Source organism: Bos indicus, chromosome 4 (genome assembly GCF_029378745.1).
Source record: "Bos indicus isolate NIAB-ARS_2022 breed Sahiwal x Tharparkar chromosome 4, NIAB-ARS_B.indTharparkar_mat_pri_1.0, whole genome shotgun sequence".
Classification (NCBI taxonomy): domain Eukaryota; kingdom Metazoa; phylum Chordata; class Mammalia; order Artiodactyla; family Bovidae; genus Bos; species Bos indicus.
In genome coordinates this window covers 15,903,586-15,926,017 of record NC_091763.1, presented here as the reverse complement: position 1 = coordinate 15,926,017, position 22,432 = coordinate 15,903,586, and the positions used below count along the sequence as shown (strand labels likewise).

At 39.5% G+C, this 22,432-nt stretch overlaps 1 protein-coding gene across 3 annotated transcripts in view; it reads left to right on the top strand.

The window, feature by feature from the left end:
• The window catches only part of COL28A1 (collagen type XXVIII alpha 1 chain), a 182,566-nt gene that overhangs the window by 13,089 nt on the left and 147,045 nt on the right, over positions 1-22,432 (top strand). For all 3 annotated transcript variants that reach the window (XM_070787525.1, XM_070787527.1, XM_019959733.2), the window contains exons 5-11: positions 781-837; positions 2,514-2,567; positions 5,260-5,301; positions 9,318-9,344; positions 15,107-15,151; positions 17,654-17,698; positions 18,703-18,756. In XM_070787525.1, the coding sequence (XP_070643626.1) occupies positions 781-837; positions 2,514-2,567; positions 5,260-5,301; positions 9,318-9,344; positions 15,107-15,151; positions 17,654-17,698; positions 18,703-18,756 (324 nt within the window). The remainder of the gene's footprint in view (positions 1-780; positions 838-2,513; positions 2,568-5,259; positions 5,302-9,317; positions 9,345-15,106; positions 15,152-17,653; positions 17,699-18,702; positions 18,757-22,432) is intronic.

Genomic DNA, 22,432 nt, shown 5'->3' with positions numbered 1-22,432 from the left:
ATATAGATTTTTAAATCCTGTATCACTTTTGTGCATACTTAAGAGAGAAAATATAGGCAAATGAAATTGGGTATTTTTGCAACTTCTTTGCATTCAAAGTCGAAATCTTCTGAATCACTTTCTGTCTCAGAGTCATTGCTGCCCTGGCTTTTGCACACAATACCGGCCCCTGTGCCACAGAAAGTATAGGTGACACAGCATTTCTTCAAGTGCTCTGGTTGTGCCTTGAGAGTTTTCTTCCATCTCATTCTGGAAGAGCGGAAGGGCATGTGCAGAAAACACCAGTTTCACCCTGGTCAAGCCTGACTCACAGAATACTTCTTTTGATTTCAAAGATGTGAAAATAAGAAAAAAGATGTATTTCAGAATTGATAAAATACAGTTTAAATCAAAATTTTTCCTATGTTGAGTAAAGCAGTATTTGATATTTGTATATTATTGAGCCTGGATGTGTTATATAGAAGAAAAACAGCAGAAATTCCAAAAGTCCACTGAAAATGTTTGTTTTCTCATTTTAACTGATGAGTAGATGTTATATATTAATACACCCATTTTTAATGGAGATCTATTTTATTTAACCATGCCAACATTTAATACTTTATTAGCTGGCTCTTCCTAGCTCAGAGTTTTCTTAGAAGAATTTTACAGGGAGAGCAAAAGCTCCATAAATTTTCAAGGTAAAGTTTCTTCAAGGGAGCGCTCCATTTCGTTATGTGTTGAATGAGATTTAATACGCTATATTTCACCGTGTGTTAACATTGTGTTTCATTGTTGATTTAGTGTGAGCGCAAGATTTGTGAATGTGAGAAGGGGGATCCCGGCGATCCAGGGCCTCCGGTGAGTATATTTCTGCTTTGAACTTAGGGTCAGCTCAGGAAGTCCTAGCCATGATACTCTATTCTGAAAACACTGGGCTACTTTGTGCTGTTGAAAAGCAAATTGCAGCAAAAACGGAAATGTTGTGTCTTTCTTTTATTCCTAAAGGGATACATTCTGTCCTAAGAAATTAGCTTGGGATTTTACTGACCTGAACTGAGGGCAGATTTGCCTTAAAATCAGATGTTCTTCCCACAAAGGATATTTCAGCACCTCTACTGCTGCGACAATTGGAGCCAGAATTTCTCAGTACTGAAGTGAAAATATAGGGAAAGGGTTCATATAGGTCCTCGGTGAGCTAGGCAAAGCTTCATCCTACTTCCAACTACAAACAAGTGACTGCTCCAGAACCAAGTGCAACCCCAAAATTGCCTAGTGAGGAGGAAGCCTGTTAGGGAGCTCTGGATTTTAGTGAATTGTGTGAAATGGAAGACACCACGTGGCAACCGGAGATAAATGGCAGGATTTGCTAACATGGTTCAGCACTTGAAATGATAATCCCCGAAGACGTGCGTGCTTCCCTTACGTTCTGCCCTAATACCTGGCAGGTGCCATTCTATTCTGGGAAGGTGCTGGAAACGACATCACAAGGACTGGAGATGCTAGACTCCTCTAACACATGCTTTTAGACACCTCCATGGCGCTCCTTCAGTTTTTCATTTTCTTCTGTGATTTCAAACCTTAGAGGTCAAGAGCCCAGAGGAGACGTTTCACAAAAATGCATGAATAATGTTTTTGAACTGATGCTTGCATTTGGGGGCAAGGAGGGAAATGGGCACAGTGAATTTCTTAGACTCGGACACATTTTCTTCTGAGTCCTGGGTCCAAAACCTATACGTTTTCAAATCATTCTACCAATCAAGGCATCAGAAAGAGAGAATGTCTTAATTTTTTTCTTCAAAATACACACTAGATATATCACACGAAAATGTGGCAGTCAGTAGAATCTGATTTTGGTCAGAGCAGAGGTTTAACTTCTCCTTCCTGTGCAGTCTTAGATTATACTTGTTACACCAAGAAATGGGCAGGAAAGGTTTGCTTGGGATATTCAATTATGTTTTAGAATAAACAGAAGACTTAACTATTGCTAAGCTAATCTGACAATTTCAGTCGCTCTATTGTTGGAAGAGACTACTGTACCATGTTTTCATAGTAATAGCCATATGTGTACATGTATGCATAGTCACTCAGCTGTGTCTGACTCTTTGGAACCCTCTAGACTGTGCCCTGTCAGTGCACAGCCATAGAACTATGTCATTTAGCATTTATTGAATATTCCCAAAACCAGTTCACAGAAGAGTGAGATTTTTGGTGATTTGAGAATAGGAAAATAAAATGCCTTTCTGGAACAAAACTGAAGAACTCTCATCCTATCTTTTGAAACTCTCCCTTGGATATCAGGGAGAGAGAGACATTTTTTTTTTTTTAGCAACTCTAGAGAATCTGCCTGTTCGAGACTGTCATCTTCCTGGTGTGTAGTATGGGAAAGCAGAGTTGAATCTCTGCTTGGTAGGCAAAGTTTTGTTTTTTATAATCCTCTCTCATTTTATGGGATGAAGCTGATAAGAAATTACTGTAAGGTGTAGGAAACTAATAGACTGTCTGTTGCATATAATCTTTTTCCCCTTTGCCTTCAGGGTACACATGGAAACCCAGGTATCAAAGGTGAGCGAGGACCAAAAGGAAACCCGGTAAATGACTAAACAGCTTTTCTTTAAACCAATGTATCTCCTTCTAGTTCTACTTAAAGAACAAAAATTGAGGAAACAAAGCATTGTACTTTATGCCAATGCCAAAAAAATCTGATGATTCCTGTGAAGAATACAGGCTGTTTGCCTCCTGCATTATCTGTCTGGCTTGTATAAACTTATATTTACAAATTCAGAGAAGCATATGGCCATTTCAGTCAATAAATTCAGGAAACCTAGGGAGTTGAATAAAGAGAAACTCATTCTTTTTTTTTAATTTTTAATTTTTTTTTAAATTTTATTTTATTTTTAAACTTTACAATATTGTATTAGTTTTGCCAAATATCGAAATGAATCCGCCACAGGTATACCTGTGTTCCCCATCCTGAACCCTCCTCCCTCCTCTCTCCCCATACCCTCCCTCTGGGTCGTCCCAGTGCACCAGCCCCAAGCATCCAGCATCGTGCATCGAACCTGGACTGGCAACTCGTTTCATACATGATATTATACATGTTTCAATGCCATTCTCCCAAATCTCCCCACCCTCTCCCTCTCCCACAGAGTCCATAAGACTGATCTATACATCAGTGTCTCTTTTGCTGTCTTGTACACAGGGTTATTGTTACCATCTTTCTAAATTCCATATATATGTGTTAGTATACTGTATTGGTGTTTTTCTTTCTGGCTTACTTCACTCTGTATAATAGGTTCCAGTTTCATCCATCTCATTAGAACTGATTCAAATGTATTCTTTTAAATGGCTGAGTAATACTCCATTGTGTATATGTACCACAGCTTTCTTATCCATTCATCTGCTGATGGGCATCTAGGTTGCTTCCATGACCTGGCTATTATAAACAGTGCTGCAATGAACATTGGGGTACACGTGTCTCTTTCCCTTCTGGTTTCCTTGGTGTGTGTGCCCAGCAGTGGGATTCTTAAATAATGGCGGTCTAAATTGAGTACAACAATGTTTCATGAATCACTAATACATATTCCAAAACACATTGCTGTTGGCACTTGAGTTTTAAGAATTAAAACTCCTTTATGAATTCCTTAATTCTTTTCTTTGTGTGCCATCCAAAAAAGAAAATCTTTGATTTAAAAAATTATATCATTGTTGGGATGATCTTTCAAGAGAACAGAAGGAATCATAGGAGACAGATTAGCAAATGTAACCAGGTGAAAATTTAAAGAAAAATTGTATTCAATGAAAAACAATAATTAAAATAAAGAGGAAGACCTGTACAGAAATGTTTATGTCCAATACAGTGGACACTGATGTAATTGCTACAATGCATCCGTCTGATGTCCTAAGTCACTTCAGGTGTGTCTGACTCTATATGACCCTGTGAACTGCAGCCCACCAGGCTCCTCTGTTCATGGGATTCTCCAGGCAAGAATACTGGAGTGGGTTGTCATTTCCTTCTCTAGGGGATCTTCCTGACCCAGGAATCGAACCCATGTCTCTTAGTCTCCTGCATTGGCAGGAGGATTCTTTACCACAAGCACCACCTGGGAATCCCTGCTGTAACGCATAACGACTTTATAAAATAGGTGAGAAATGAATAATTAAATGGTCAAAGGACACGAACAGTTTTCAAGAGAGGAAACAAATCCAGGGAATAAAGAAATAGAAAAATGTCTAATTTCACTGGGTAATGGATGAAATTTAAAGACTGACAATGAGGTGCCCTTTAATACTAATTATTCACATTTTAGAAACTTTGGACTCCAAGGCTCTTGGGGTGTTTTGGAGGTGGGGGGTGGAGGGAAGTTCACATAGTTCATATCTAGTTCATATTGTTTTTTTTCGTATTTTAAATTTTAAAAAGTTTCTTAAAGTAACTAACATATAATTAAAACAATAATAACTAGCAATATGGTGATGAAAGTACTTTCTTCTTCATTGCAAGGTTAACGGCACAAACGCAAACATTTTGGGAATCAATTAGGGACTACATAAGAAGCATTCAAATGTTCAAAATTTTAATCCAAATAACTCCATTTCTGAGAATAGGTTTAGGGCGTTAATGGAACATATAATAAGGTAGATGCATGAGAGCATTTTTGCCAATTGCCTGCTTGCCAAAGAGAGGGAACATAAAGTATTCTTGGGTGGCTTTACAACACACACACACACTCACACCCCTACACTCTCCCACTTTCTGCGGATCTGAATTAACGCCATCACGTCTTCTTTTTTGTTTTGTTAAATACCTGTTGTAAGTCTTTGTGACCATTTCATTTATTTGGCTTGTAATTGTGTGCCACATAATATATTTTCCTAAGTCTTGCTGAAATCAAGCAATCACTCTTCAGGACATTTTGGAAAATATTCCAAAGCCCCTTGGAGAAAAGCCAGAGTGCCTGGCTCCAAGAGAGGGTACAATGGTCTATTTGAGAACAACGGCCGTGTTGTTAAACTAGCATGCGAATCTCGGCCCAAGCTGTGAAAACATACCTGCATTCTGTACCCTGTACGTCTGGCTTCACTTCAAAGGGCAAAGGCTATCTGAACCGCTGTTTTCTTCCCTAGACTGCATAGGGAGAATGTCAGTCAGTGGTCAAGGTCAAAGATACTTTCCCCATTGGGTTGACCTACTAATCTGGGAATTCTGAAGAGTGCATTTTATTGAGCAATCACTTGCTCTGCAGGGCGGTGGAATTTTGACTGAATTTTTTCTTGTCACAGGGTGATGCTCAAAAAGGGGAACCTGGAGAAAGAGGCCCACGGGTATGTACATGACTGAAACGCCTTCCTAAGAAAGTAATCCCAGGATGTGAAGATTCGGTAATGGATCATTTTGACCCCTGCAGGGCAAGTGCAAAAATGATTTATGTCTACCTGTGCTCTGGATGGCTCAGACAGGCAATCAGACAGATTATGATCTCAGAAGCTGCAATGTGAGGAGAAAGTATTCTGTCCAAAGGGAGTGAGGATGGGACAGAGTGCTCCACCACATGACGCCCCTTGATGCTCAAGTTGAGATTTGTGAAAGGCTCCAATGAGAAAAATATTTTGCTTTGCTTCTTGTGCTTTTTATAAAAAATAAAAACATTAATTTAAAGATCCGGGAGCCTAAGAATTACATCATCCCAACTATGGTTTTGTAAATCCAATTTTACAGGCAAAAGAAGAGATCATTCTAGTTGATTTATCGTCCTTAAAATTAGATGATGTCAGAGACTGAACGACTGAGAAATAATTACTCTACATTTCTTCTTTTGCATTTTCCTGGAGAACTGCAGTGGTGTAGCAAATAGCAGAGAGGTATACAGGAACTTAAAAGGAAGCTGTATTATGTTTCTCTCTCAGCTTATCCCCTTGGATGAAAAAGCCCAGGACTCAGACCCAGAGGTTTAAAAAACACTTCTCTTGGCATTTGTAATCAATGTCATGGGAAATTTGATAGAAAGCTTGATAAGCTCAATGGAAATTCCTTCAGAAATTTGTGTTATTCATTCAGGAAAGACTTTATTTTAGGTATGTTCTATGTATAAAACATACTGTTAGTGAAAATAAAATTAAGACAAAGTACTTATTTTCAGGAAAATCCATTATCTCAGAGGAGAGGTAAAACAGCTATAATATGAAGCAGAATGTAAACATTGTAAAAATTTCATGTGTCAAATATTATGTATAAATGGGCATTCAGAGAAGACCAGAGCTGTCAGGGTGGGTTCTATGGGACGAGCCCTCACGAGTTAAGAGGGAAGGACCAGGTCAGATCAAGACAGACCGGGAGGTGGAGGGGTAGGCATTGCAGCTGGAGAGCGCTGTGAGCAGCAACCAGGGGGAGGGCAGTGAGTGAGGAATGGCGAAATGGGGCCTCAAGAGGAGTGTTGGCAGACACAGCCTGAGGGGCCGAGTGGGTGGCCCCTGATGCCTGGAAGGCTGGGCTTTGCTGGGTGATGGACTCCCCGTGAGATTTAGATGAGGCACACGGCCCCAGAGCTGTGGTTTTAGAAGATTAATTGGGCCTGGCTCTGAAAGCAAAACTGAAGTGGGGATAAGCAGAACGTTTACTTTGAAGAGGTTTGTTGCTACAGGCTGCATGAGAAGTAACAGGGACAGTAATTAGCTAGAGCTGCTCTGGCCAATGTGAGTCTCCGGCCATGTGTGCTCAACTGGTGGTCAAGACAGGCAAGCCGGAGGGGAGGTGTGCTGGAGGAACGAACTGCACACTGAATTTTGATGACTCAGTATCAAAAAAAAGACAGAAAATATCTCACTGATAATTTTTTAATATTGATCATGTGTTAAAATGACAGAATTTTGACCTGTTAGGAGACATAAAACATATTATTAAAAAGTAATTTCACCTGTTAATTCTTACATTTTTGAAGTGGCTATGAAGGAACTGAAAATGACATATGTGGCTCACATTATATTGGACAGAACTGAGCTACGGTGACGACAAAACAGAAAGGAGGGGAACACTGTGAGAACCACGAAGGTGCAGAAATGCGGGGATGTGGTGACTAACTCTACCTCAGCTGTTCAGCAAGATTTACTGAGCGCTTGCTATGTGCTGAGCCCTATACTGGGTGAGGGGGAATGGAGGTGAGCAAGGTAGAGAGATCATGCTTCATGAAGTGTTCACGCAGCAGGAGGCGATCAATAGGTGAATCAGTGAATAAGAATTCCAGTCAGTGAGAAGGTTCAGTTCAGTCACTTAGTCACGTCTGACTCTTTGTGACCACATGGACTGCAGCACACCAGGCCTCCCTGTCCATCACCAACTCCCAGGGTGTGCTCAAACTCACGTCCATCGAATCAGTGATGAAAATGCAAACAAGGTCACATGGGCTCCTAGGCAGAAAGAGCAGTAGGTACAGAGGCACTGAGGCGGAAGAAGCTTGGGGGGCCCAGGAAATGGCAAGAGAGCCAGAGCTTGAGGGAGAGTCGGGGGTAGGAGATGAGGCTGTGAGGTAGGCAAGGGCTGGATCACATGGGCCTTGATTTGTAACTAAGGGCCCTGGGGCCCACCTGAAGGTCAAGGGGTGGAAACTCTGCACTTCCATTGCATGAGGCACGGGTTCAATCCCTGGCCAAGAAAAGTTCCTATGCTGTGGCCAAAAAAAACCAAAACAACATTGATTATACACATAGGTGTAATTACCGAAAAACAATAACCTCTGTATAAAACTAAGTGTCCTGGAAGCTGTTGGAGAATTTTAATTGGTTGGATTAAAAGCATGGAAGGGGCAAGTAGAGAGACAAGATGATAATAAACTTTTGATTTCTGTCTGATTTGAAACACGATGGTACCGTTAATAGAAATAGGAAAGTCAGAAACAAATTTTGCAGAGACCAATGAGCACAGAGTTGACTGCCTTAAATTTGAGTATTTTAAAACTAGCAAGTAAAACCAGGGATTTCACGGAAAAAACTAAAAAGAAAACAAACACAAAAAAACCAAGAAAATAAAACAGGAAAAAAATTATACTATAAAAAATACTATTCCTTTATTTTTGTAAACTGTATTGGCTCCTTCCTAAATACAATCTCACCTCTCTGAACGTAAAATGATGACAGGATTTTAAATATGATGGTGGGTTAGAAGGTTCCTGAGATGGGAAGTCCAAGATTCCTGAGATGGGAAGTCCAGCTTTTTTTTAGTGCTGCAGACATGAATTGTTTTTATAAAGAACACCAGTTTAACTATGGCCTTTAACTTTAAGCACTATACTAAACCTTAAACCATTTACGTGAATAAGCGTTTCCAACATGGATTAAATTGTACCATAACATTTCCTTCGTTTTACTAGTTTTACTCTTCAATTTCTCAGTGACTGCACATTTGGAGAGAAGTGTTACTTGTTTCCTAAAGTTTTCCTTTTTATCTTTTGTAAAAAAGTCCTACACAACAAAATTTTGTACTCTGACTCACATGTAACTACACTTACATCTTGTTTATTCCACTGGTTTCTCCAGCTCACTTAAAAATATGCCTTGCAATTCTATTTTTATACTTGGAAACTGTAGTTGTGTGAAAAAGACACTCGATCCAATTAAAGACTTGGTGTTGCTTAAAGCTGGTAATTTCCCAATCAGGTTAAAATTCAGTGTCGTGTTACTTAAAGGACTGTGGGCAGTGACACAACAGAGAAGGCTGTGCAGGGTTCCCAAGACTGACACACAAGAGCTGCAGAATCGCCGGCCCCTTATTTAGCGCGGGACAAAATATAGTAACTTAAAGGCCACTGTCTCACCAGGGTTGACAAAGGAACCATTCATTTCCGTGATGCTCTATATTCGAGACTGAATTTGAAAGGAGGACCTGAATGGATATAAATATTTACGGGTATTTTAAAGGTTGTTATCTCAGCTCGTTTCCAAAGCCAATTTCTCTAACAGTCTCCATGGAACACCCTCAGCTGTGAGAGTTCATAGTTCAAACGTCAACAGGACAATTTTGAAAGGGCTGTTACAGGTTGTCCCTGCTACAGTGAGTCTCAGTGTATAGTTCTCTCCTTTAGCTCTGGCCGAAAGGGTAAGAAATTGGGTTTGAAAAAAATATGTGGAACCAAGAATAGACTATAATAAAAGGAAACATAGGTTCTTTTCTTCCCTCTACTATATACACATTCCCTAAGAGCAAAGATAAGTGAACGAGCTTATCTTTACCTGGTCTTACTTTCCAAGACTGTACAAATGTGCTTTGTTATACTTTATAAATGAAAAATATCAGATACTTCCTCCAACTATGCCTTCTAATATCGTATTCTACTTTCTTTTTTAATTAGGGAATCCCTGGGTACAAGGGTGAGAAGGTAAGTTGGTAGCAACAAATAAAATTTCATAAAGAAAAACAGAAACATAACTGTATTTATATATTCATGTATGTGTGTTAGTTGCTTAGTCATGCTGGACTCTTTGCGACCCCATGAACTGTAGCCCACCAGGCTCCTCTGTCCATGGGATTCTCCAGGCAAGAATACTGGAATGGGTTGCCATTTCCTTCTCAAGGGGATCTTCCCAACCCAGGCATTGAACCCAGGACTCCTGTATTACAGGCAGATACTTTATTGTCTGTGCTACTAGGGAAGCTCATTTCTATACTTAATAAAAGTTATTTTCCCTTATTTTTGGAAGTCTGGATCCTCAAATTCCTAATTACATTTTTAACTCTGTTAACATAAAATAATAGAACTTAAGATATGGGTATATGCTATAAAGAATGGAAGGTGGCCCAAGATTCCTGAGATCAGAATCCAGTCTCTCTTAGCCCTGCAAATATGAATTGTTTTCAATAGAGAATCCTGACTTTTACAGCCATGCATCACAAGTATCCAGCCCAAAAGTTTCTATGTACAAGAGGATACAGCAATACTACAATTAGGCTAGTCCCTTGGCACTTAGCTCCCTATGAAACATAGACCTAAGACTGTCTACTGGGGGAAAGATGATGGATCATCCTGCTTAAGCAGTAAAGAACTACTTATTTCATTTAGTCAATCATCTAGGTAGATCTTGCAGGAGAAGTGAATTTGACAAAGGTTATAAGTTGTTAGATTGTTTTATGATTATTTGGAAATTACAAATTATGATGTCAGTTCAGTTCAATTCAGTCGCTCAGTCGTGTCCAACTTTTTGAGACCCCATGAATCGCAGCACGCCAGGCCTCCCTGTCCATCACCAACTCCCAGAGTTCACCCAAACTCTTGTCCATGGAGTCAGTGATGCCATCCAGCCATCTCATCCTCTGTCATCCCCTTCTCCTCCTGTCCCCAATCCCTCCCAGCATCAGAGTCTTTTCCAATGAGTCAACTCTTCGCATGAGGTGGCCAAAGTACTGGAGTTTCAGCTTTAGCATCATTCCTTCCAAAGAAATCCCAGGGCTGATCTACTTCAGAATGGACTGGTTGGATCTCCTAATTATGACATCAAACTGATTCAAAAGAAATGAATGTGTTAGACTGGAGTTCAGGAATCTTTGAGAGTGTTCAGTTGTTCATTGAAGAAGGCAATGGCACCCCACTCCAGTTCTCTTGCCTGGAAAATCCCATGGATGGAGGAGCCTGGTGGGCTGCCGTCTATGGGGCCGCACAGAGTCAGACACGACTGAAGCGACTTAGCAGCAGCAGCAGCAGCAGCAGTTGCTCATTCCTAAGTTTATGCTGCTATTATTGTATGCTCACCTTGTCAGATAAGCTATTTAAAATCAGAACATGTCGCTATAATTCATTCTGTCTTAAAACCCTCAGACCTGGGCAAGTGAAAGTGTTAGTCGCTCAGTCGTGTCTGACTCTCTGAGACTCCATGACTACAGCCCACCAGGCTCCTTTGTCCAAGGAATTCTCCAGGCAAGGATACTAGAGTGGGTAGCCAGGGGATCTTGCCGATCCAAGGATCGAACCTGGATGCCCACATTGCAGGCAGATTCTTTACCATCTGAGTCACCAGGGAAGTCCAAGGCCTGCGTTACAGGGTCCTGTTCTGGGTCCCCTCCAACCTCCTCACTCGTGAGGGAGCCAGGAGTCTGCAGGGTGAGAGGCCCATGCCCCCTCCTCCTGGATCATACTCTGGGTAACAAACACCCTAGAAGACCCTGCCAAATGGCCTGAGCCCGCTTCAAAGGCTCACACAAACCTCTTCCCCATGTCCATCGTCTTCCTAGCCCTGAGGGAAACCAAGTGGAAGCTTTGCTGGGACAGGAGGGCCCATGGAGGGGGCTTTGTTATGCTGCTTCGGGCACCTTCACAGACACACACTCATAGCTTCTTTTGCAGTGGAAGGGGCTGGAGATGGGAAGTGCAGTGGGAGCTGGGCTGTAGGTCGTGGGCAAAGGTCTCCCACGTGGACCTCTGAGGAATTCCAAAACTCCTTTAACTTTTTACTCCTTTTGTAGGTTCATTTGCCAAGAAAGGAAGTTAGAACAGTACTAGTTTATTAGCTTGACTTCTAACTTTCAGCTACTTAGATACATGGTATGTGGGCCTCTGCTTGTACTCTTGCCCCAGGGCCCTTGTAAACATTAGAGTTAAACCTACATACAAGCAAATAAATATATTCCTAAACTGGAAAATGTTAGGCCTTAAAGGGGAAGAGTGTAAGAAATGCCATGATTCTGTACTTGGCCATAAGAACATGAACAACTCAATATCTTAGAATGCCTGTTTTTTTCATCTGTATAGAACTGGATCAATGCAGGCCTCCCTAATTTATCAGGCTTTCTCGGTGGTTCAGTGGTAAAAAATATCCACCTGCCCATGCAGGGGATGTGGGTTCGATTCCTGAGTCAGGAAGATCCCCTGGAGAAGGACATGGCAACCTGCTCTACTATTATTGCCTGGGAAATCCCATGGACAGAGGAGTCTGGTAGGCTACAGTCCGTGGGGTCTCAAAAGAGTCAGGCATAGCTTATGACTAAACAAACAATTTACAGGGTGATTGGAAAGTGAAATAGAATAATGGATGTGAAAATGTACTGTAAATTATTAGCTGGTCTACAAATATATGGTTCTATTATAAAGAGACAGGGAACAAATGAAAGTATGGGAAAGTTAAGAAAGTTTCATGACTGTAAATAATTGTGCTAAATGGGCTTCCCTGGTGGCTCAGATGGTAAAGAACCTGTCTGCCAATGCAGGAGGTGCAAGAAATGTGGGTTGGATACCTGGGTTGGGAAGATCCCCTAGAATAGGAACTGGCAACCCACTCCAGTATTCATGCCTGCAGAATCCCATGGACAGAGGAACCTGGCAGGTTACAGTTCATGGGGTCAGAAAGAGTCAGACATGACTGAGTGAGCAACACTAACTAAATTGTCCTAAATATATAGAGCCAAAGAAAATTCTCCATGGCGCCATCTTGATTTATACAATTTGTTAATTATCAACACCAGGAAACTCTCTGTATATATATATATATTTAAAAGATTCACTTAAACTTCTGGAGAATAATAAGTTTACTGGAGGGGGCCTTGTTTGGAAAACACAAGATGTCAGAGTGAAAGGACCCTGAACTATCCACATTCAAGCCAGAATTTCACCAGGAGAAGTAGTATCAGAAATTGGAGGCTGGGAACAGAGCTAATCTGTTCAGAAATTTCTGAAGTGCTTGCTCTCAGGAACTTTGTAACTGTGACCATTCCACAGGGATTACTGAGCCCACCAAAGAAGAAAATGCCTTTGCAGAGGCAAATAACATGAGTACAGTATTTTCATTGATGGGAATCTACCCCCAAACCAATGCTGCCTCTCAGGACCCTATAGCTAACAAATCTGTTTGGACAAATGGAAAGTGAGTTTTTAGCCAAAAGAATTTTGAGCATATTTACAGTACTTTTCTGTTTTATATTTTGGTGGTTGGCTCATTTTATTTCCATTCATATTTAATTCCACTCATTTTACTCCACAACAATAAATTAATTGCTTTCTAATTGATTCTTCAAGAGTGATTTTCCATTTGCATTGAGAAATAAATGTTCAGCTTGTTTTCAGGGAAAGCTCAGTTTTTCCTGGGTTGGGCTGACTCACAATATGAAGGGGAGAGAGGACAGATTGCTTCTGAATAGAGGCATAGTTGGATCTAAAAATTGTACCTCCCTCTTGCCTGCTGCAGATGCCAGCAATATACCAGGCAGGACCCCAGGCAGAGGTGTCAGGTTAGTGAAGAGTAACTTGCAGACCATGGCAGCATGCCCTGTGCAGCTCTGGGTGGTTGAGGAAGAACACGGACTTGGGTGTCTAACAGACTCAAGACTGTGGTCATCAACAAGCTGCTTAATCTGTCTGAGCCTCATTTTCCTTGTGATGAATGGAGACATATATGCCATGCAAGGCTGTTGTGGGGATTAGCAATAACATCAAGACATTTTGGCACACACTCTGCATCCATAATTGGTGGTCACAATTATCATTTCCCTTCTTAGAGCAAAGTGTGGTCGGCAGGTTGGCTGTCAACCTGCAAACTGTTGCTATTTTGTGTTGAGCTGAAGCTTGCAGCAGAGTATAACTCCACTGTATCACTAAACGTCCTGTTTAGCTTAGCTGACATTTTTCATAGCAAGATTTCCTTAATGAAGGAAGCAGGGCAGTGACGTTCACGCTAGCATAAGTTGCTTATGTCATTGTGTATTAGCGGTTCAAGACGCATGCTCTAGAGCAGCACAGAGATAATAAAACAGCAGCAGAAACAGAAACTCGTAGTGACGGCACTGGATTAAGTCACTGGCTGGCATGGACATTGATGTAAATCATTTAACCTCCCCAACAGAACTGCCTTCTCTTAAAAATATGAATTGCCTGGAGGCTCAGAATAAATAAATATATACATGAACACACTTTGAAAATTCTAACTTTAGTTGTTTTTCTAATTGACTTTGTTACCTTTAAATTCTAATTATTAAAAGTCTTAGAAGTCTGATATAATGGATTAGTATTCAGAGGCCCCAGTTCTCATTCTATCTGAGCAAGTTACATTTAAATCACAAATGTTCATTCTGTGAAACTGGGCTAATACTATCTACCTCAGACATGATTTACATTATTAAATGATTAAAGATTTACATCAGTGATTTAAATGATTTACATCGATGTCAGATTAACTGAGATAATGTCTGTAAAATAACACTAATAATAAACAGTAAAGCATCATTTAAATGTTAATTTTTTCCCCCATTAATATTCCGGGAAAGGCAGGAGGATGAGGTGATGGAAAACACACAGCATGCTTGCCACCACCCCTGACCCTCTCTCTCAGTGCAGACCTTGCTCATTCATTGTGGCTCCCTTCTCTGTCAAGTCAGAACCTTTTCCTCATGGATTTCTAGGCAAACGCTACTAACTGATCAAAGTTGGTGCTCAGGCCAGAGCATGTGGTGTTGTGGAAAGAACAGGGTCTCTGAGTCTGAGTAGACCTGGTTTCAGACCTTGACTCTTCTTTACTAGCTCAGTGATGGAGTGAAGTTATCTTATTGAGCTTCAGTTTCCTCAGGTATAAAATAAGATCAAAGTGAAGGGGATTAGGAGGTACAGACTGCCAGTTATAAAATAAATAAGTCACAGGGAATATAGGCAATATTTTAGAATAACTTTGGATGGTGTGGAATCTATAAAAACGTTGAGTCACTATCTTGTACACTTGAAACTAATCTAATATTGCAAGTCAACTATATGTCAATTAAAAAAAGACATCTAAGGATCAAATTGCAAAAAAAGAAAAAAAAAAGGAATGGCAAAACTGATCTCATTGGGCTGTAATGTGGATTCAGTTAAATCACATATATGCAAAGGGCATATAATATATGGTAGATGCTAATTAAGCCTTGGTTTCTTTCCTCTTAATTTCATCCATGTCTCAAAAATGTGAAGCCTCATTAGGTGGTATTACTAATTTGATTCTGTCAAGTTAGGAATGACTCAAGGATAAAATTTTTCAGAGTTCAATGCCCAAACAACCCACAGTATTGAGGATAAAATTGTGTTTAATTCATCAGACTGCTAATGTCATAAGATTCTGCTGGGAATCTTATAAAAAGAATCCTAACACTGAATGACCGTCTTCTTTATCTTGTGTATTTATTTTTTAGGGTGAACGCGGAGAATGTGGTAAACCCGGCATAAAGGGTGACAAAGTAAGGAACATGCTTTTAAAATGCTAACAGCTGTGATCTCTTGGGAATGAGTTTCCTTAAGAGGAAATCCTGGGAAGCATAATGTTGCTCTCACTACTGGAATTACAGCGTCACCGTTCAATTTTCACATCTGTGAAACATGAAGCAGAAAACAAAGCCACCCCTAACTTTAGTTAATGGAGCCCCCACACGCCTCTGCGGCACCCTAACCTTTGAGACCAGGCCCACTAAATGTTAATGGTGAAAGAGTAACTTAACTGGCAAAGTCAGTTCAAGATCCAATTGGATCAAAGTGGAATAGTTTTCCAGATGTAAATTAAACCCTGAGAACAAGCACCTTCGAAAATAGAATGAACACTATGAAATAAGTTAATGAACTACTTTTCAATAATAGGGAAGAACTAGACATAGAAAGGGGTTTGAAACTGAAAATGCAGCCAACCACAGATAACTGAGTAGTTATTTACCTTCATTAGAAAATAAATATGAATAAAATATGTAAACTGGAGACAGCATTAAAATGTTAAGGAGTTCCTTAATGGACCAGAAATACATAGTGTATTTGAAACATGATAAAGGATCCAAAAAAGTACAGAGTGAAAGTAAATAGTTTTCATTACAATTAACTGTTAACAGCATGCCACCAACATAATAAAGCGCTTCAGTATCCATCTTTTAATTATGGGAAGAGTCAAGGAGAGAAAATGAGGCAGAAGGTAAGAAGAAAAGCAGAAAATAGTGACCCTGGCCTATTAAACACTAAATAGCTTGAACTTTCTGAAAGCTTTTAAACTACTGTAGAGTTAAAGGACAGGTGAATCTGAAAAATGTAGGCTTGGTAATTATCTCTGGGAAAAATGAAAGGTGTGATAATGAATGGATTCTTCCCAGAGAATAACTGAAAATGGGAGATGGACATGGACTTGAAAATACTGAAGAAGGGACACACGGAACAGAAATGAAAGTCGAACAATAACTGGGAAAACTCTGTGAAATAAAAATGGCTGACAAAGATTTAAAGTCGTTCATTGACTAAGATGCCAGGGATTGTTAAATGCCCTATTATTTTCAGTGCTAGAAAGAAAGAAAAGTACTGACTATAAATGTAAGATGGCATTGATTGTATCATGTATTCCAATATCAGAGATGTAAAAATCTGAAAAAAGGCATGTCTAAAGTCAAAGAAATATAATGTCCTTGACATAATGAGTTCATGTAAGTTTACATGTAAAATGTACAAAGAACAGGAAAAAACATAAAACAGAAAATATAAATGGATAATAAATGAACATATAAGCAGTCAGAGAAGTAAAATTTAAAACATTAAAATATTTTAGCAATAAAATATTAAAAATATAAAGTAATACATAATACTCAGTATTGATGGGGGTTCTATAAAATGAAGATGTATTCTCTCTACTCAGGTAGTGGGAATGGAAATCTGAACACACTCTGTGGAGGAAATGTTCCTTTATCTTTCCATATGTGGAGAGACAAAAGAAAGTGAGAGAGAGCCTTAAATGTGCTTCAAGTTCTTTCCCAATCATCATCTTCTGGGAAATTATCCTCAGGGATAAATCAGAAGTTGAACAGAGATTTATACACACAGATATTCACTATAATATTGCTAACAATAGAAATCATCGGAAACAAATGTCAAAACTGGGGAAATGAGTAATTATAATTATGATAGATTCACATTCTTAGATATTATTCCGTTTACTAAGAGTTTTTAATGACATGCAAAATATTTTTGACTGAATGGAAGACCAGATAAGTAGGACACAAAATTTGATATACATTTTGATCAAATTATTTAAAGAAAAAAATCTATTGGGAACAATATTGTATGAAAATATGCCTAAAATGTTAACAGCAGTTGCCTCTGTGTGATTGTTGTCCATGAATTTACTTTTTTCTATAATTGTCATGGTATAACTATTATAAATAGGTTACATTTTGGTAATTAAAAAAATTAGAAATTTGAGAAAAGAGAGACTAGATTATACTCTTATAAAAAGAAACTTTAAAGGGCTTCCTAGTTAACAGACACATTGAAATATTTTGTTAGAAGAGTATTAAGTATAAACTGTGTTTTGCCAAGTTCCATGTCCTGAAGATGGGGAAGAGAGTAATGCATACATTGTGGAAACTCACTTAATTTAACTGATATTGCCTTGTTGGAAGAATACAGAATTCCACAAAGTATACTGCTTTCTAAGAATTCTTAAGAAATACATTTTAAAAATTCTGATCAAAATGTCAAATATATATAGGCAAAGACTTAATCCAAAACTGTGGTTTCATGGATTTTCTTACTAAAGGAAAACTGGAACCCAAGGTGGCTTGTTAATAATTATCATTTTGTTAACAATGAATCTGATGTTTGGATAAGCTGCGAAGACTGGCCATTACTGAGAATAAAGTCCCTTCTGTGCCACCTAAGATCACTGCAAACTAAATAGATATTTAGAGTATCTTACTACTAATTTTATTTCACAGGGATCCCCAGGACCAAATGGACCAAAGGGACCCAGAGGAATTCAGGTAAGGGAGTGAAAACCAAATCTAAGTCTGTATTAGAATCATCTAGGAAGCTTTTAAAATCCCTTTGCCCACTTGTACCCTCTACCAATTTAGTCAAAAGATTCCCAGGTAATTACAGTGTGAAACAAAGTTTGAAAACTGATGCTCTAATATTTTGAATAACTAATCCAGGCTCCCTCAAGATAGTTACCAGCAGGTGAGTCTACTTAGTGAGTAGCTAAAGAGTAAAAGTTAACAACAACAACAAAATTAGAGTCTAGGAAGATAAAAGCATAATGTCAAAGCAATTGAAAACAGAATGTACCTATGTTTGCACTGCTGCTGGGAAAGCTATGCATTTTATCTAAATTACCGCATTTGTATTGTTCCATCATAAATAGTCACTGCTCAATAACATGCAATGATTCTTCCAGAAAATGATTTGAATCAGTTTTTTCCAGTTTGGGGACTTGCCTTGTCTAAACTTGTAATGGGAGGAATGTGTGTATGCATAAAGAGCTAATTTCAGCATTTCAAAAAGTCTACTGAAAATTATACCTTTACCCCAATTTCCTAGATGGCATCTTGTTAACCATCATCTTCTTTGTTCTGGTCTGGAATTGTGTCAGGGCAGGGCAGTAACTGATTATTATCAAAGGGTCATTGGACACTCCAATTTTCAGTTATATGCCGTGGATATTAATACATATTTTTAAAAGCTGTTGTTTAACCAAAATCTTTCCAGAAAGTGCTCCAGCACAGGAATAATGTTGGAAGCACAGGTTTAGAAAATGAATAGCTCATCAATAAATGTTCGCTGTCAGCTTAGGTACTATTTTAGAAGCTATGTGTTTGACACAGGGAATTTCATCTCATCCCATTTCTCCATGTGTGTAACCTTCACTTAACTCTGAGTCAGACAGTCCTGACTTCAACTCCAGGATCTCTAGGGACCCTTATGAATGATTCACTCCACGTTGGCCTTTTGTATGCAGAACTAATTCTTGGTCTTCATCCTGGAGCAGGGCATCGCTGGACCTCCTGGGGATCCAGGCCCGAAGGGATTTCAAGGCAATAAGGTAATCATCCCCGTCGGTTACAGATAGGCAGAGTGCCTTTCCCCTATTGACCTATGGGGCTACATGTTTTTATTAAGCAGGAGTCCGTGGATTCTTTGAGGATGAATTTTGGGAAAACGTAATAATCTGCAGGTGTCACACACAGAATCATGTTTAAGTCTATGTAGGATGCTGGTGTCATAGTTTTTCATTTATTATTATTATATTACTCAAAGGGGCATTATTAAATGTAAGCCATTATCCAGAATTTCTGTAGAGTTTCCATCTTACTCCAGGCTTTTAGTCATTTTATGACTCACTAGAAATTGAAAAGTAGTAATAAATAACACAGTTGAAATCACTCTATTGCCCACAGGTAATGTGAACTCAGTATACAACTGATAAGTAAAGGGGATTTATAACTTTCATATCAACAAAAATTAAGCTTTTTAATTTAAAGAATGTAACCCTGTGGCTCGGATAGTAAAGAATCTGCCTGCAATGTAGGAGACCAGGGTTCAGTCCCTGGGTTGGGATTGAAGGGAATGGCTACCCACTCCTCCATGGACAGAGGGGCCTGGTGGGCTACAGTCCATGGGGTTGCAAAGAGTCGGACATGACTGAGCAACTAACACTTTCAATCTCAACTCTCAGTATCAGCCTTGTAATTCATTCCACAGATAACCAGGCAAGACAGCCAGGGTGGGGTTGAATAAAAGTCAGATAGAAACAAAAGACGATATAGAAGGGATCTCTAAAAGACCAGTTTATAAGATCCTATTTTCCAATGAAAGTTGCCATTAATTTGCAGAAAACAGGCATTTTAGTGCCTTTTAAACACTTCTCAATGCTTGGAAAATTTCAGATACAGTAAATACCCAGTAAACATTTTGAGTTAGTGATTGGAGATCCGTAGAATTTATGGTAGTAATAAGAGCAGACGATGGACCCCAGAGGACCCTAGGTAAAGCCAGTCTTTTAAGGGTGCTCTTAAATTTAAGTTGTGGGGAGCCGGTGGGCTACTTGAATGTTCTTTTTTCAGAGAGAGGTAAGGGAAGGTCACACATAGCATTTTTAATGAGATAATGACAACGCGTGATTTCCCAGGGCAGTTTTAATTGGCAAATTAAAACAGAATGAGCTTCTCAGCGGGTGTGTGCTTAAGCTTCATCTGGGGAAACTCTCTTTTCCAGTCCTTGCCTAGGATTAATTCTCTCTGGGGGAAAGAAATGGCTCTTTTGAATACTGAGTAGAAGCTTTTTACAAAATTGCTTTGGCCGTAGGTAAAAATCCTGCAGCCAGGGGAAAACAAACAAACAAACAAACAAAAATATATATACATATATATTTTGACATCCATACTTATTTCTTGGATTCTTTGGTCACCTAAGACGATAATTTTCACCTGCTCATGAAAAAGAGGCTTAAAATCAGGTATCAGATTTGAAGTTTATAACAGCGATAGAATTATAGATATTTTGAGTCCCGAAGGATATTAGAAATCATACCAGCCCAAAGCTGTTATTTTGGAAAATGAGAAGTGAAGTCTGGAAGTCAGGGCATCTGTGGAGATGCTGGGCTGGGAGCTGGACATGCAACTTCAGGAGATGGCTGACGGCAGTTCATGTAAGAACGTGATTGCTTGATCATGTCTCTTCATGTCTCATACGATTACTACTTAGAGTTTTCTTTTAAAATGAGTTTATTTCCACAGAATTTAGCTTTTAATTCTAACAAGGCATTAATTCTTAGAAAGAAAATATAATGAGTAAAGTATTTTGAAGCAGGCTGTAATTTTCTGACGTAACACTTCATTCTTGACTTTCACAACTTTGCCATAAGAGGAGTCATTTTTCCAAAAGTAGCTGAGGACTTCAACTTTTCAAGAGCCTCTCTTTTAAAAGTTTCTTTTTTTCCCCCCAAAATTGTGGTGAAGACATTTAATGTAAAATTATCATTAAATGGCTGGAAACAATAGTCTATTGGGGCTTCCCTAGTAGTTCAGTCAGTGAAGAATCTGCCTGTAGTGCAGGAGACCTGGGTTTGATCCCTGGGTCGGGAAGATCCCCTGGAGAAGGAAATGTCAACCCACTCCAGTATACTTGCCGGAAAAAATCCCATGGACAGAGGATCCTGGCGGGCTACAGTCGGACATGACTTGGTGACTAAACACCACACCACAATAGTCTGTTGAGTTATAGTCTACTTGGTTATAATGTTCATCTGAAAATGCAAGGAAAGAAGGAGAGGACTCTCATGGGAAAAAGAAACCAGTAATGTGCGTTTTCAAATATTTTGTTTCTTATGAGACCTTAAAATAGAAACCTTTGGACTTTTAACATTTGCAAAGATTCCATGGGAGTTTCTCGATGAGGCCTGTCTATGAATGTGAAATTATGAATAGTCTCTCTCATGAATGACAATCCCGTTCTGTGGCTCCAGTGGTTGGGTTTTCTTCATCAAAGGCTTTGCAGAAAAGGTGGCCAAAGAATAAAAGGAAAAAATAGCATGTGTGAAATCAAAGAAAAATGTGATTCTGGCCCTGTTTCATACATCATTTCTGTCATTAATAGTTTCCATATGTAAAGTACCTCCTGTTCTGCCCTAAATGACCTCGTTACCTTAGAAACAAAACATAGATCTTTCTCAGAATGAAGCCTTTGAGGCCACCTCAGCCTTTCCCAGACGAGATGAGGGTCAAGAGTGCTATTCATAAGAATATCATCCCATCAGTCTCTAAAATCAATTAGAACTGTCATCGCACAAGTGTCTGAGAAGCCACATCCTTAGGCCCAAACTGACACCGCGCTCTTTCTCGGTCAAAACTGAAGGCCTCCGAACCCTACGCCACCTCCCAAGGGCTGTTGTGGGTCAGGCAGCCACTCCATCCAGTCATAGAGTGGGCCCTCCAATAACTAGAAAGAATGGCTCGAGACTGGCAGGCCTTTCAAATCACAGAGAACAAGTAACCAAAATTAGTCTGGAACAAATAAACATAGTAGAATGCTGGGTGTGCCAAGCCCACACTGGGTAATTTTTGCCATTTCTTGATGTCCTTCTGAGGTTATTTCTGAAGGATGTTTTCATCTCCAATCTCACCCAGATCTGCTCTTTGCAAGAAGACCCTCTTTGTGCTCTGGGAGGAAGGACTGCTCCCTGTGGTCTGAGCATGAAATAGCTTATGACTTGCTGAAATATTCTAGCATGAGAGCTCAGTGCTAGGGCCAAAAGGGCTTTAGGAATTATCCCTGATGTACTCCCTTGTGTCAAAGTAACACATGCTAATCCTCAAACAACTTAAAACTGCTGTGATATTTACATTATACATTGATTTCTTTCAATAGATGAATTGCCTCCCTTATTTTAACTTCTTCCATTGTTCTACTTGAGGCTGTTCATACATTTTTCTTTAGGGATCCACTCCCCCACCCCCCGCCACACTCCCACACCAGTGTCTTCTTGTGTGGTACTCAAGTGTAAGAAACTCAAAGTACTCTTACTTTATGTTCAGTTTAGCTTCTGAGATGTTACAAAAACTCAGAGGCAGTGCCAGTCTGGTCCAATTTAATAAATAGATATGGTCAGAGTAAATAATCACTGGTGAATCAAACATCCATCTACGCCCCAAAATAAACAACAGACCTAGTATTAATGAATAAATGAGACGTAGGTTTTAGTGGAATTGGGGGCAAATGAA